Source organism: Atractosteus spatula (assembly GCF_055471065.1).
Source record: "Atractosteus spatula isolate fAtrSpa1 chromosome 10 unlocalized genomic scaffold, fAtrSpa1.hap1 SUPER_10_unloc_3, whole genome shotgun sequence".
Classification (NCBI taxonomy): domain Eukaryota; kingdom Metazoa; phylum Chordata; class Actinopteri; order Semionotiformes; family Lepisosteidae; genus Atractosteus; species Atractosteus spatula.
This window is the reverse complement of record NW_028296623.1, coordinates 1,631,982-1,646,092: the sequence shown is the minus strand read 5'-3', so window position 1 is coordinate 1,646,092 and position 14,111 is coordinate 1,631,982. Positions and strand designations below refer to the sequence as shown.

Genomic DNA, 14,111 nt, shown 5'->3' with positions numbered 1-14,111 from the left:
GCGGCTTCACGGAGTCCCGCCTCAGACTGGAAGCAGGTTCTAATTAGACGCTGAAACAATCCGGGTCTCTGTGTGTAACTGATTGTGTTGATTGAGCGGTAGTGTGACCAGGTGTGTGGTAGCAGGTCCTGCCAGTATAAAAACCTAGTCACAGCGTTCACACTTTATGCTCTTTTGCTTCAACATAGTTTGGTGGTTTACTTATCTTACTTCTGTAGCAGTTTAGCGGGACGTTAATTTGGCGATGCGCTCGTTTCTCTTTATGCTGTGCCTGTGCGCAGCGGCCGGGCTCCCCGCACTGATCTCCGCCGGGCCAGCTGGCTGGGACTCTCGGGCATTAGCGCTCCAGGCCGACTTCCCGGCTCTCGAAGACGCAGCCCAGTCGGAGGACTTGAACCTGGCAGATGCGCCCTCCGAAGACCTGTCTGCAAGCGAGAACGACTCGCAGCCCTTGGCTCCCGACTTCCGCCGTCTTCCCGTGTCCAGAGACGCGTACTCGCCCTACTTCGACAAGGAGAAGATGAAGCCCGAAGCCGGCAGCCGGCCCTTACCCGCCTACATCAAGAGCGTCCTGTTTCCTCCCCAGCGAGGGCGGCAGCCGGCTCGCCCGGCTATCGGGGGCACCCGAGGAGTGGCTGTGTGGTGCGACTCCAGCAGGATGTACGTGAGGGTCAGTCGGCTCCTGTTCGGCTTCAGCTGTCGGCCATCGGAGGTGACCTTGGGCAACTGCAGCGTCAGCCGAACCACACGCCGTTACTTCTACTTCATCTACGGGCTTCACGAGTGCGGCACCGAGCGATCGGTAAGCGGGTCTTCATCTACAGGCAGTGTATCGATGTGAGCTGTAGGGCTAGTGTCGGGGTTGCCTTTCCTGGGAATATCCCTTCCTCTGTAACCCTGCAGGTTGTCCAGGGCCACCTGGTGTACTCCAACACTCTCCGCTATGCCCCGCCCTCCTCCAGTGCGCCTGTGCATCGCTTCATTCCCTTCTCTGTGCCGGTCAAGTGCTCCTACAACAGGTAGGCAGGGCTCTGCTGCTGCTGAGAAGCTGCTGGGGAAAGTGTCCAGAAGCCCCTCATCCCCTCTGTCCTGCAGGTTCCACTACTCCTACAAGGTTGGCTATGTCCCCACGTGGGCCAGGAGAAGGACCTTCTTCAAGGACCTGAAGAACAAGCACAGCTTTGTGCTGCTCACCACCAACTGTAAGCTCCTTGAGCGAGTGGCTCCTCCTGCCTGCAGGGGGCGCTGTGTGCAGGTGTAATGCTGCCTCTCTCTCCAGCCCGCTGGGTCCGGCTCTCGCCTAAGGATGAGTACTTCCTGGGTCAGCCCATGTACTTCCAGGCCACTGCCTACTTTGCCACAGTGGAGCAGAGGCTGTACATCCACTCGTGTTACGTAACGGAGAAACCAGACCAGCACTCACAGCCCCGTTTCCCCGTGATCGACAACTTGGGGTACGGCCCCTTCTGGGAGAGGAGGTGGGCAGGAGCCCCGAGAGCCTGCAGGGGTTCATCTTTGTCCTTGTCCCCAGATGCATGGTGGACAGCAAGGCAGATGGCTGCCTGTCCAGGTTTGTCCCCTCCAAGCAGAAGGATGTGCTCCGCTTCACAATTGATGCCTTCCTCTTCCAGAAGAAGCTGTCCAGGAAGGTACTGCTCTCAAAGGCTGCTCAGCCTTCTTGCTCTACTGATCCATGGTCTGCTTTCACATCCATGATCTAGATATGATCTAGATGTGAACTAGACTGTGGCAGCTGTAGTGCCTAGAGCTGCCAGCTTGACTTCACTGATGGCAGAAGGTCCTTCTCTGTCCCTCTATTGGCCTTGATCCCTTAATGCTGTGACCTTCCCTCTTGCAGCATGAAGTGACTGAGCTGTACATGCACTGTGTCATGGCTGTGGCTCCTGCTAAAGCAACACCAGGGACCAAGTCCTGTACCTACAACAGGGAGGCTAAGAGGTACTTCTGCAAGGAGCCTGCTGAGGGTGCTCTGGGACATGCCAGGTGGAGGCCTCACCTGTCCTCCTCTCCTCCAGGTGGGAGGAGCTGTATGGTGACCATGAGGTCTGTGCCTGCTGTGAGTCCAGGTGTGCTGGCAGCCGGAATGAAGGTGGGTCTGGTTCTCTATCCCTTGTGGATGCATCTCTGCCCAAGAGACAACCATGCTTGGACAACTGAGGAATGATCCCATGCTGGACAAAGGGACTGTTTAGATGAGTAGCATCACTGTGGGTCTCTAGGTATAGCAGATCCCTCACTCCTGGGTGCCGCTTGTCCACAGGTACCAGGAGCCTGGTGACCAGCAGTCGGGTGGCTGTGGCACCAGTAGAAGCTCCTCTGGATGTGGGAGCTGACTGGACTGAGGATGAGGAGGGAGACCCTCAGAGCTCCAGTGAAGATGCTGAGAGCACCAGTGAGGATGTGGAGGGAGCAGAGGACTTTGGAGATGTTGGCCAGTGGACAGGTAGGGTCTGGCAGGAGGAGCTCCTGTAGGGGTGGGTGTCCTGCAGTTCAGCTGGATTGTTCTCCTTCTTCCTCCCCAGGTGCTTGAATGAAGGCTCCAGCCTGGCCCTTGTGACTCTCCTGCCTCCACTCGCCTTGTAATGGCAACATCTCAATAAAGCTGTGAAAGACCCTTCTGTCTGCCCTTGTTTCTTTATGGTTTATAGGTTTGAATGGGGTGGAGGAATGCAAGGGAAGTGAGACCCATTAATAAATTGAAGTACTGTATTTGTGGGGGTTCCACTTTCAAGAATGCTTCCTGTACTGCTGCCAATGAGGACTGAAAATGGCTGGAGTAATAAAGCATTGTACTGAGGGAAGATGGTCGCACTATTCTTTGGGCAGGGCAGTGTGACTTTTTTTACTGTGGGAGAGACGGAGGTGTTCAATATACCGGAAATCCTCCCATTTCCGAGATGGGTAGTGCTTATGGAGTGTGAGTTACTACTGTAGTGCCCAGTAAGAGTGAGATCTGGTGCCCTATTCCAGGCTGCACAAACTGACTAAAAGAAACACAAGGAAGAAATTGTCAACAGGGGCTTGGTGTGAAGTAGGCCTTCCCTTCCTTAGCAGAGGAACAATACTGGTGTGCAAACATCAGTGAATAATGGTACAGGTAGAATCACAGAGGTCTTATCTTACTGGTGTTGGTTTCACAGCAGTGGTAGTGGACAGTCATGAGAAGTATTAGGATTGAGACTGGAGATCCCAGCACTTGATCCGGAAGACAGGTGTTCACAACCACCTCTACCAGCGGCACAGACTGTGTAGATTGAGACTGAACGCTTACTACACAAAGCCTCTCCACTGTTTCAGTGTCCCAGTCATGAATAACAAGTGAATCCTAGTCTTCCTTTGTGACTACCTATAATTTGCACAAATCATGATGGCCCACTAACACTGTCAATTTTTAGCCCTACTGCAGTGCCCTATTAAAGTTTCAAGGATTTAGAATAAACTATTTTATATAGTGCTTCCGAAGGTGGCTTCTCAAAGCACTTGACAGAATTACAATAAGAATACACAGGATAAAAAAATTCCAATAGAGAGAGGAGACCATGGATGGCAGTACTCAGAACAGTAGAAGCAGAGGGGTAAAGAATAGAACCAGTTCAGTAAAGGCTCTTTTTGAAGGATTTTAGGGAAGGTGACCCTGGTATCCTTGGGCAGAGGGTTCCAGAGCTTGGGGGCATAACAGGAGAAGGCCCTGTCACCCATACAGTGTAGACGGGCTTGGGGGACAGTTAGGAGACCAGAATTAGAAGAGCGAAAGTTATGAGGTGGGGAATAGGGTGATAATAGATCAAACTGCTTCTGAGGTGCAACTGAAATGTGACGGCATGTTCTACAATTTATGCAAGAAAGGGTAATGTTAGGCTTTTATGGAACGGTGGTACAACGCCAGTGCTCGAGGATTCATTTCTAATATTGAGGACAATGGGTTATATACCCCATCGTTCTTACCAAAGGATCAGAGACCTTTTGCTATGTAAAAAGACTCCTTTCCACCACTAATTTATACAGGTTTGGTTCATTTGGGTTTTATCAGTTAAACATTTAATATTGTATTTGTCAGTTTGTTGATGCCTATAAATCACAGTGATCTGCACACACATCTTTCACTGAATATGGGCTGCCAAACCTCTCCACCAAACTTATGTATCATGGTAGGTACACAAGAAGTTTATTTGTAATAACAGGGTTGTTGGTGCCAGTAGTCAGATTGGGTCAATTGCAAGGTAAGAACAGTATCACATTAACTGGAGATGATCCAGAGATTAGCATGCAGCTCTGTACGCCAGATTAATACTGATTTGCAACGCGCTCGTCTGCTGACTTTAGTCCCCTGCTCAGTAATCACAATGTTCCCAATTGCAATGAGCACAAGGAAACAGCTGCTGCCCTCTAGAGGACACTACAGGACAAGACTAAGTACAATTCCTGCAATAGACTAAGCAGTTTAGTGCCAAGCTAATGGAACACTGAATCCTATGGGACAGTTCCGAATGTAGTAACAGCTTAATACTGAAATAATATCGTTAACACCTCGTGATCTTAAGAATCTGTCGCTGTTAAAAAGTATTATAATAATAAGCTAAAATTGTACTGCAGCCACAACACAGTGGACTTGCAGCTCCTGTCCTGATCATACAGAAAGATGTCATCACTATAACACCTGTTAACAAACATAAATTTGTGACGCACCAGAGTACCGCAAAGCTAGAAGTTGAATGACTTCAACTGGAGTATTGTAGCACGACTACTTATTTTTTAAAGTAATATTAACTTATTCCAGGCGTTCATCTGATGTCTTCAAATAGACCTTTAACAGTCCTTCGATGTAGAATTAAGAAAATGGGGAATTATTTGATCCCATTCTCAATCCAGTGGTTTATGGACAGGCGCTCTCAGCGGATTGTATGCAGGAGTGAGGGGTGATGTAAAATACTATGGGCTCAGTGGGACTCTGGGAGTCAACTCAGGGCTCTGCTGTAGATTCCTGTAGAACCGGTGTGAATTGATAATGTATCGTTGGCTGGTATTGTTAATGTAAAGTTTAATGGTACGTTTCGGCCGAAACATATTTTCTTTCTTCTTTTTTTTAGCATGGAATAAACCTATTACTTGTTCCTTTGCAGCCCACGCATGCTGACGCAGCTACCCACCTGAACTACAAATTGTATGTCGGCCGTTCTGTTACACTATATTGATGAATCGTACAAGATCATAGGATCTATAGGCCTGATGACTTGTCTTGTACAGTGCCCTGATAAAAATCAAATTAATTACACTAATTTTGAGGAATCCCATTTCCGGTAGTGAGGCTTCCATAGTACCCGGATGGAATAGTGGATGGTGGGCTTTTAAAAAAAAATGTTTAAACACCAGAAATACAAAAAAGGAGACAGAATATGAAATAAGATACAGAAAAAGACACTTCACATCCAGAAGAATTCAAAATTATAAAATCTGAAACTTATACTTTTTACATATTTCCATTGTATGTCCTTTTTTACTTAAAAAATAAACTCTTCTTTAGCTCAGCTAGCAAGGCCTGGGTTCGAGCCAATACAGTGAGGCACGAACTAGGGTGGGAGCGGCGAGGGGCACAAGCCCTAGAACCCGAATCCGTTACAATCACAAAAGGATAGGCAATGAAATATGGCCTATTTCAAAGACGCAAATGTGAGCGATAAAGTCGCAATTACGAGATATAAAGTCGGATTTATGAGTTTTTAAGTCGCAATTCTGTGATACTAAGTCGCAATTCTGTGATACCATAGTGCGTTTTTTTTTACTCCCTGGCGGAAACGGGCTTCCATAGGGTCTCAGTGCTGCGAAGCAAAAGCAATCTCTGAAAAATCAGACAAATTATTATCAGATCATGTCAAAAGCTGATCAGTATTTCTTTACTGGGAAGCAAAGAAATGCTTGTATTACACATTTTAATATGACATGCAATTACACATGAAAAATAGTAAAATTATTTTCATTGCCCTACATGTTGATAGAACAGCCCCCTCGATAAAGGAAAGTGTGGACGGACGTGTCACATGTTCCGTACTCTGTCTGACAGAGAGTTTAACACACTGTCCTCGGATATTAGAAACTAATTGAACTGAGTTACTAAGTCGCAATTCTGAGATAACATAGCGTTTTTTTTTTACTCTCTGGCGGAAACGGGCTTCCATAGAAATAGTCAGATTCAGAGCCTGTGCAGTTCGTGCTAATTAGAACAACGCCAGTACTGAACCCTCAGCACCGTACTGACTACTGAGCACAAGTTCAGCTGCTCGCCAGCTTTGTTACGCACAGTTTTGCATTGCTATTGAGCTCAGACAAGGAGCTGATCTTCAGACAGTACCGTGTTAAGTAGTCTGCAGCTTCGTACAAAACAGTTCGACAGTTCATTGCAATTTACCCAACGTGTTTTCTATAGCTTTCAGCTGCAGTTAATTTACATAAAGGCAATCTACTACTGAGGACCCTGATTGGTTTGAAAGCAACATGAGCCAGGCAGGAATCAAACTACAGTCTTCTGATCCGAAGTCAGATGCGTTATACATTACATCACTGGCACTAATCTTACGGTGCTCAGCTGCCCCATAGTGACCTCAGCGCCACTACCAGTAATACATCGCCACCGTCCAAACTTTCTAAGTAAAAAAAAACGTTTTCTATAACTGTCTGTTTAAAAATATTATATCTTTAAAAAACACAAAGGGTTTGTGTGTCGCGCTAAAGTTTCGATTCATTTCGAATGCAAAGAAAAAACATTTTCTTCCAAGAAATCATAAATTTGTCTCATCCTCCATACTATAATCCTCTCGTGTAGTAGTAAAGCATTTTGAATTAAACCGCACAATATATTAAAGGAACAAGTAATAGGTTTATTCCATGCTGAAAAGAGAAGAGAGAAAACACAACGTTTCAGCTGTGAAACCTTCTTCAGGTTTGTTCTCTCTCTTCTCTTTTCAGCATGGAATAAACCTACAGTATTACTTGTTCCTTTGCAGATACGCATGCTGACGTAGCTACCCACCTGAATATATTAAACGTTTCATCTATACGATTAACATAATGATCTCGTGAATAACGACTCGAAAAAAGCCGCAGCTCAGGTGTAAGAGAGATTTGAAATCGGATCGGTGGACTTAGAGTCCAGACTGCGAACCGACAGCAGACAGGTCTTTTATAGAACCGTTTTGATTTTCTCTACTTTGTCCCCGTGAAGTCATTGTCCTGCTCGCAGCCGAGCCCGACACACGGTACCGTCTGGTTTCTGACGCTGGGCGCTCACCCTGCGGTCCATATGGGTCCTAATGCCCCAGTATAATGACGGGGACACTAAACTGTAAACAGGTGCCGTCCTTCGGCTGAAACGTAAAACCGAGGTCCTGACTCTGTGGTCATTAAAAATCCCAGGTCGTCTCTCGAAAGAGTAGGGGTGTAACCCCGGCACCCTGGCCAAATTTCCCTTTGGCCCTTACCAGTTATAACCTTCTAATAATCCCCGTCTATGAATTGGCTTCATTACTCTGCTCTCCTCCCCACTGATAGCTGATGTGTAGTGAGCGTTCTGACGCAGTATGGCTGCCGTCGCATCATCCAGGTGGGGCTGCACGTTGGTGGTGGTGGAGGGGAGTCCCCATTACCTGTAAAGCGCATTGAGTGGAGTGTCCAGAAAAGCGCTATATAAGTGTAAGCAATAATTATTATTATTATTGTAGCCCGGGAAAGACAACACCGTACTACAATAAACTTAAATGGGGATTCTTTTTATTCTGGATCTGCATGAAATCATAAAAATGAGTGGTTGTATTATTTTCTGTTACAGAACTTAGATTGGATGCAGTATAACCTTTAACCCGAAAGATTCACATAGATATACATGGAGATATACACACACCATGATGCACAAAGTGCTACTAAAATAACAAAAACAACGAAAAAATACGGTAGTGGCAATTTCCCTAAGGAAAGAAATACTTCCACATTAGTCTGAATGCCACACATTTCATTGGTCCCATTACATCACAGAAATAGAAAAAAACAAATGTACTCACTCTTTAATCTTGTCTAATCCAAGACGCACAGAATATCACAGTCTTCTTTTAACACGCTCTGAACAAGTTAAACAGAATAAAGTCATTCTCAAAGAACAAAACAAATCATTTCCTCCACAAACAATGGTTAAAGAAATGCAAACTAACAAAAATGTATGACCATCTACTGTTACGGACATTATTCTCACGAACCCACTCACACAGCACTGGAACCTCATGGGAGTCGGGATCACTTCATACATAAACATCAGTCAATTTTGTCTAACTAATATGTCACCCTCCCCTCATATATCAACAATATACATCTCTTTCAAGGATTTCCAAACTTCATTTTTGATAGCTACACCATCAACGAAATTCTGAACATTTACCTCTGCATTCACATAACACAGAGTCACACAGAAAGCTCAACTTTACGATGTCCACTTCCACAATTACTGGCGAACTGACGTCACTTATAGGTGTGTGTCTTAAAGCGACATCTACCAATTTCAGTGTCTGATTTCAAATATCCACTCCGTAACCACCCAGTTACACAAGCAAATACATAAATATGAGAAAACACGCAAGAGAGTTGTCACTCAGAGTGTCGAAGGGTCGATGTATACTGGGGCTCAGTTGAAATGCAACGTCAGGACTTTTCCGAATTAGGTCACACGAAGAGAGCACAGCCTTTTCCGCCCTGCCACGTGGGTATCGGTAACTCGCCGTGATCGTATAGTGGTCAGTACTTTGCGTTGTGGCCGCAACAACCCTGGTTCGAATCCGGGTCACGGCAGAATAGGGGCGTCTGCTTTTACTACTTGCGCGAATGAAGGCAAAAAAAAGCCAATCGATGTGAACGAACGGCGCTTTACAGAGGAGTACTGCCTGACTGGATCGTTGATGAACGACAGAGGCCACTCTGACCTCTTCTCGGTTTTCTTCAATGACTTACTAAGGATCTTCTTCACATTCGCCCATGCAGGGGAAGCCAGTTACACCAAAGCAAACGCAGGAAAGTGCATTTCAAGCAGAGACCAGGAGGGACTTGTTTACACCGAGAGTGGTCGGAGAATGGAACAATGCGCCCAGCCCTGTTGCTGGAGCCGATTCTTGATGAGATCTTGGGCTCACTAAGAGGCCCCCGCTGGATGCTAATCTTTCTGTTGTTGTTGCAGGTCCTGCGCTGCTTTTGAGCCGACAGAGCTCGTCCTGGTCTGTCGGCACAGCCCAATTGCAAATGATCGGCTCCGCGTACAGAAGGAACGTGCGTTTGGTACAAGAGTGCATGAAGGCACCGGAAATACATTGGGAACAAATGACCGGTCGCTCAAGACCTCTGTGAAGTACAGGAGCGTGCAAAAAGAGGCTGTTTCCGCCCGGTCTCGAACCGGGGACCTTTCGCGTGTTAGGCGAACGTGATAGCCGCTACACTACGGAAACCTGCAGGGACCGCTGCTGGTGTCTCGCTTGCGTTTCGGGCTGAGAAAGGGAAGCGTCACTTTAGGCAGGGGGCGCTGGAGAGAGGAACAAAGGGCGCGATGAAACAAAATGCCGAAACCCGGGATCAAACCAGGGACTTTTAGATCTTCAGTCTAACGCTCTCCCAACTGACCTGTTTCGGCAGTGCGCAGAGCCCACAGCCACCTGCTCCAGCCTTCCTGTGTTGCGGCATGAGCGCACCAAGAGGAGCGGGAGAGTGTTGCAGGAACGTCACTCAGAAGGAAAGCCACCCAGCTGTGCCCTCTGAGCTCTGTCCAGCGCATCTTCCTCGCATGGACTCATGCCTGCGACGGGCAGGAAACAATTAGCAAGAACAGAGCAGCACCCCATGGGTGTCTCATGACCACACCTTAGGTTGTGACACGTGCAGGTGTGAGGGGTTGCCGGGCTACTCTGGAGCAGAGCTTGGGCGGAGGGGGGGCGGGAAAGCAGACAAAGAGGTGACACCTCAAGGTCTGCACGATCACAGCTCTCCGCCGCCCCAGGCTTCCGCTCGATAAGCTACTGGACACACCCGCCCCTCCTCACACAGACCGTGGAAAAGCCCCCGAGTGGGAGGGCTCTCTCTTCCTCCCAGGAGCTCTTGGACGCACAGACAGAGCGCGGGGAGCCGCCGCCTGCAAACACGGCTCCAGGCCGACTCCACTCCGCAGGAGCCGCAGAGCAGAGGAGATGGGGGCAGCTTAGCTCCTGTGCAGAGACCTGAGCTGTTGTTGCTGCGGACGCTGTCTTTTCTGTTCTCGGGGTAGGAGTGAATGTTGAGTTGCCCTTAGAAATGAGGCAGAGCACTTCAACGGCACGGGTGTGTGTGCGTGCGCCCTGGTGATTCTGGGAGACAGATCGAACCTGGGCTAAAAGAGAGGGGGCTTAGCCCTCTTCCATTTGCTAGTTCAGAGTTGTACAACCCATCTGTATCTGCTAGGCGGCGCAGTCGTCGTGCACAAAGAACGCTTTGAAAAGCGTCAAAAGCAAGTCATTCCGAGTTGGTCGTTTGTGTTTTCCGTTCAGACGCGAAATGCTGACATGATCTCTCGGCTCCTCGGTTGTCATTTCTGTTCCGTAAAGGAATCACAGCACGCGTCGCCTTCCAGCACGCTGGGTCGGGACACGATGCCGAGGATCGGAGAGTGCGGTGTCTTCCTCGTTAGTATAGTGGCGAGTATCCCCGCCTGTCACGCGGGAGACCAGGGTTCGATTCCCTGACGGGGAGTAGAAAGCTTTTCTTTTACCTCCTTAGAGAAAGGACTGCCTTTCACTTCTCTGTTTTCTTTCACAGCGCCGTGCACCTTTTCATTGCTCTCGCTTTCAGAGCCTCCGCACGGCACACGACTCGACATCAGGAAGCACATTGAAGTGAAAGCAGGAAGCGCTGCGACATGCACTGTGCACATCCCGCCACACTAAGAGGTGAGTGGGTCTGTTCGATGCACAAAGAACGCTTTGAAAGCATCAAAGGCAAGTCATTCCGAGTTGGTCGTTTGTGTTTTCTGTTCAGACGCGAAATGCTGAAATGATCTCTCGGCTCCTCGGTTGTCATTTCTGCTCCGTAAAGGAATCACAGCACGCGTCGGCTTCCAGCACGGTGGGTCGGGACACGATGCCGGGGGTCGGAGAGAGCGATGTCTTCCTCGTTAGTATAGTGGTGATTATCCGCACCTGTCACGCGGGAGACTGGGGTACATCAGGACGCGCATTGAAGTGAAAGCAGGATGCGCTGCGACATGCACTGTGCAGATCCCGCCACACTAAGAGGTGAGTGGGTCTGTTCGATCACAGCGCTAGGCGAATCCCCAATCCCCTTTTGTGCATGCCGACAAAGGAAGCCGGTCTGTTTCCGCCCGGTTTCGGGCCGGGGACCTTTCGCGTGTGAGGTGAACGTGATAACCACTACACTACGGAAACGGTGGCAATCCCTGCCCAGCGGCCCAGCGCTGAGCTTCGCCAATGCGATTCAGCTGCTTCCAGTGCCTTTATTGGAGTGCGCTGATGGACCGTGCTCTCTCTCCAGAGACCAGCACGCCTGTCATGGACGGAGCAGGAAAGGCGGCGCCACATTCTACAGCCCTCTCCACGCAATCGACGAAATCGGGCTACTGAAGTGGAGAAAATCGCCTCTCCAGAAAGTGCAAATATCATCTTGGAGAGTATAAACCCTATTGACGAAGGTCAGCCCTGTCTACCAGAGTAACCCTCCCACCTCCTGCAGGGATGATCAGCTCGTCTCACACGCGAGAAGTCTTCGGTTGGAAACAAGCGCCCCCTCTTCTCGCGCGTTTTGCACGTTCGAGTGGTTTTAATGCGGCTCCTTCGTACACGGTGCTGATCTTTTGGAAAGCAGGAGGCAAAACTGACAGGTTCCCATACCGGGAGTCAAACCCGGGCCGCCTGGGTGAAAACCAGGAATCCTAACCGCTAGACCATATGGGAGCATACACCCCTGCTGTTCCGGGCATCATGCAAGCAGACTACATAAATATGAGAAAACGCGCAAGAGAGTTGTCACTCAGAGTGTCGAAGGGTCGATGTATACTGGGGCTCAGTTGAAATGCAACGTCAGGACTTTTCCGAATTAGGTCACACGAAGAGAGCACAGCCTTTTCCGCCCTGCCACGTGGGTATCGGTAACTCGCCGTGATCGTATAGTGGTCAGTACTTTGCGTTGTGGCCGCAACAACCCCGGTTCGAATCCGGGTCATGGCAGAATAGGGGCGTCTGCTTTTACTACTTGCGCGAATGAAGGCAAAAAAAAGCCAATCGATGTGAACGAACGGCGCTTTACAGAGGAGTACTGCCTGACTGGATCGTTGATGAACGACAGAGGCCACTCTGACCTCTTCTCGGTTTTCTTCAATGACTTACTAAGGATCTTCTTCACATTCGCCCATGCAGGGGAAGCCAGTTACACCAAAGCAAACGCAGGAAAGTGCATTTCAAGCAGAGACCAGGAGGGACTTGTTTACACCGAGAGTGGTCGGAGAATGGAACAATGCGCCCAGCCCTGTTGCTGGAGCCGATTCTTGATGAGATCTTGGGCTCACTAAGAGGCCCCCGCTGGATGCTAATCTTTCTGTTGTTGTTGCAGGTCCTGCGCTGCTTTTGAGCCGACAGAGCTCGTCCTGGTCTGTCGGCACAGCCCAATTGCAAATGATCGGCTCCGCGTACAGCAGGAACGTGCGTTTGGTACAAGAGTGCATGAAGGCACCGGAAATACATTGGGAACAAATGACCGGTCGCTCAAGATCTCTGTGAAGTACAGGAGCGTGCAAAAAGAGGCTGTTTCCGCCCGGTCTCGAACCGGGGACCTTTCGCGTGTTAGGCGAACGTGATAGCCGCTACACTACGGAAACCTGCAGGGACCGCTGCTGGTGTCTCGCTTGCGTTTCGGGCTGAGAAAGGGAAGCGTCACTTTAGGCAGGGGGCGCTGGAGAGAGGAACAAAGGGCGCGATGAAACAAAATGCCGAAACCCGGGATCAAACCAGGGACTTTTAGATCTTCAGTCTAACGCTCTCCCAACTGACCTGTTTCGGCAGTGCGCAGAGCCCACAGCCACCTGCTCCAGCCTTCCTGTGTTGCGGCATGAGCGCACCAAGAGGAGCGGGAGAGTGTTGCAGGAACGTCACTCAGAAGGAAAGCCACCCAGCTGTGCCCTCTGAGCTCTGTCCAGCGCATCTTTCTCGCATGGACTCCTGCCTGCGACGGGCAGGAAACAATTAGCAAGAACAGAGCAGCACCCCATGGGTGTCTCATGACTACACCTTAGGTTGTGACACGTGCAGGTGTGAGGGGTTGCCGGGCTACTCTGGAGCAGAGCTTGGGCGGAGGGGGGGCGGGAAAGCAGACAAAGAGGTGACACCTCAAGGTCTGCACGATCACAGCTCTCCGCCGCCCCAGGCTTCCGCTCGATAAGCTACTGGACACACCCGCCCCTCCTCACACAGACCGTGGAAAAGCCCCCGAGTGGGAGGGCTCTCTCTTCCTCCCAGGAGCTCTTGGACGCACAGACAGAGCGCGGGGAGCCGCCGCCTGCAAACACGGCTCCAGGCCGACTCCACTCCGCAGGAGCCGCAGAGCAGAGGAGATGGGGGCAGCTTAGCTCCTGTGCAGAGACCTGAGCTGTTGTTGCTGCGGACGCTGTCTTTTCTGTTCTCGGGGTAGGAGTGAATGTTGAGTTGCCCTTAGAAATGAGGCAGAGCACTTCAACGGCACGGGTGTGTGTGCGTGCGCCCTGGTGATTCTGGGAGACAGATCGAACCTGGGCTAAAAGAGAGGGGGCTTAGCCCTCTTCCATTTGCTAGTTCAGAGTTGTACAACCCATCTGTATCTGCTAGGCGGCGCAGTCGTCGTGCACAAAGAACGCTTTGAAAAGCGTCAAAAGCAAGTCATTCCGAGTTGGTCGTTTGTGTTTTCCGTTCAGACGCGAAATGCTGACATGATCTCTCGGCTCCTCGGTTGTCATTTCTGTTCCGTAAAGGAATCACAGCACGCGTCGCCTTCCAGCACGCTGGGTCGGGACACGATGCCGAGGATCGGAGAGTGCGGTGTCTTCCTCGTTAGTA

The 14,111-nt window shown here is 49.7% G+C and overlaps 1 protein-coding gene and 3 non-coding genes across 4 annotated transcripts; 1 reads left to right on the top strand and 3 right to left on the bottom strand.

Annotated features, from left to right (window-relative positions):
- The first annotated feature begins 244 nt into the window (after positions 1-244).
- LOC148812457 (zona pellucida sperm-binding protein 3-like) lies at positions 245-2,493 on the top strand. Its single transcript, XM_088908635.1, has 8 exons — positions 245-802; positions 904-1,019; positions 1,096-1,202; positions 1,280-1,454; positions 1,532-1,649; positions 1,859-1,959; positions 2,037-2,110; positions 2,282-2,493. The coding sequence occupies exons 1-8, from the start codon at positions 245-247 to the stop codon at positions 2,491-2,493; spliced, it is 1,461 nt and encodes a 486-aa protein (XP_088764761.1).
- A 6,928-nt stretch (positions 2,494-9,421) lies between these two features.
- Positions 9,422-9,494, bottom strand: trnav-aac (transfer RNA valine (anticodon AAC)). The gene has a single exon. It is a non-coding gene; the product is annotated as a tRNA-Val (tRNA).
- Positions 9,495-11,909: 2,415 nt separating this feature from the next.
- trnae-uuc (transfer RNA glutamic acid (anticodon UUC)) lies at positions 11,910-11,981 on the bottom strand. The gene has a single exon. It is a non-coding gene; the product is annotated as a tRNA-Glu (tRNA).
- An 847-nt stretch (positions 11,982-12,828) lies between these two features.
- trnav-aac (transfer RNA valine (anticodon AAC)) lies at positions 12,829-12,901 on the bottom strand. Its single transcript has one exon. It is a non-coding gene; the product is annotated as a tRNA-Val (tRNA).
- Positions 12,902-14,111: the final 1,210 nt, after the last annotated feature.

Coding starts and splice junctions, on each gene's coding strand:
- LOC148812457 (XM_088908635.1), top strand. CDS start 245: ATGCGCTCGTTTCTCTTTATGCTGTGCCTGTGCGCAGCGGCCGGGCTC. Junction 803..903: donor AGTGCGGCACCGAGCGATCG/GTAAGCGGGTCT, acceptor GTAACCCTGCAG/GTTGTCCAGGGCCACCTGGT. Junction 1,650..1,858: donor AGAAGAAGCTGTCCAGGAAG/GTACTGCTCTCA, acceptor TCCCTCTTGCAG/CATGAAGTGACTGAGCTGTA.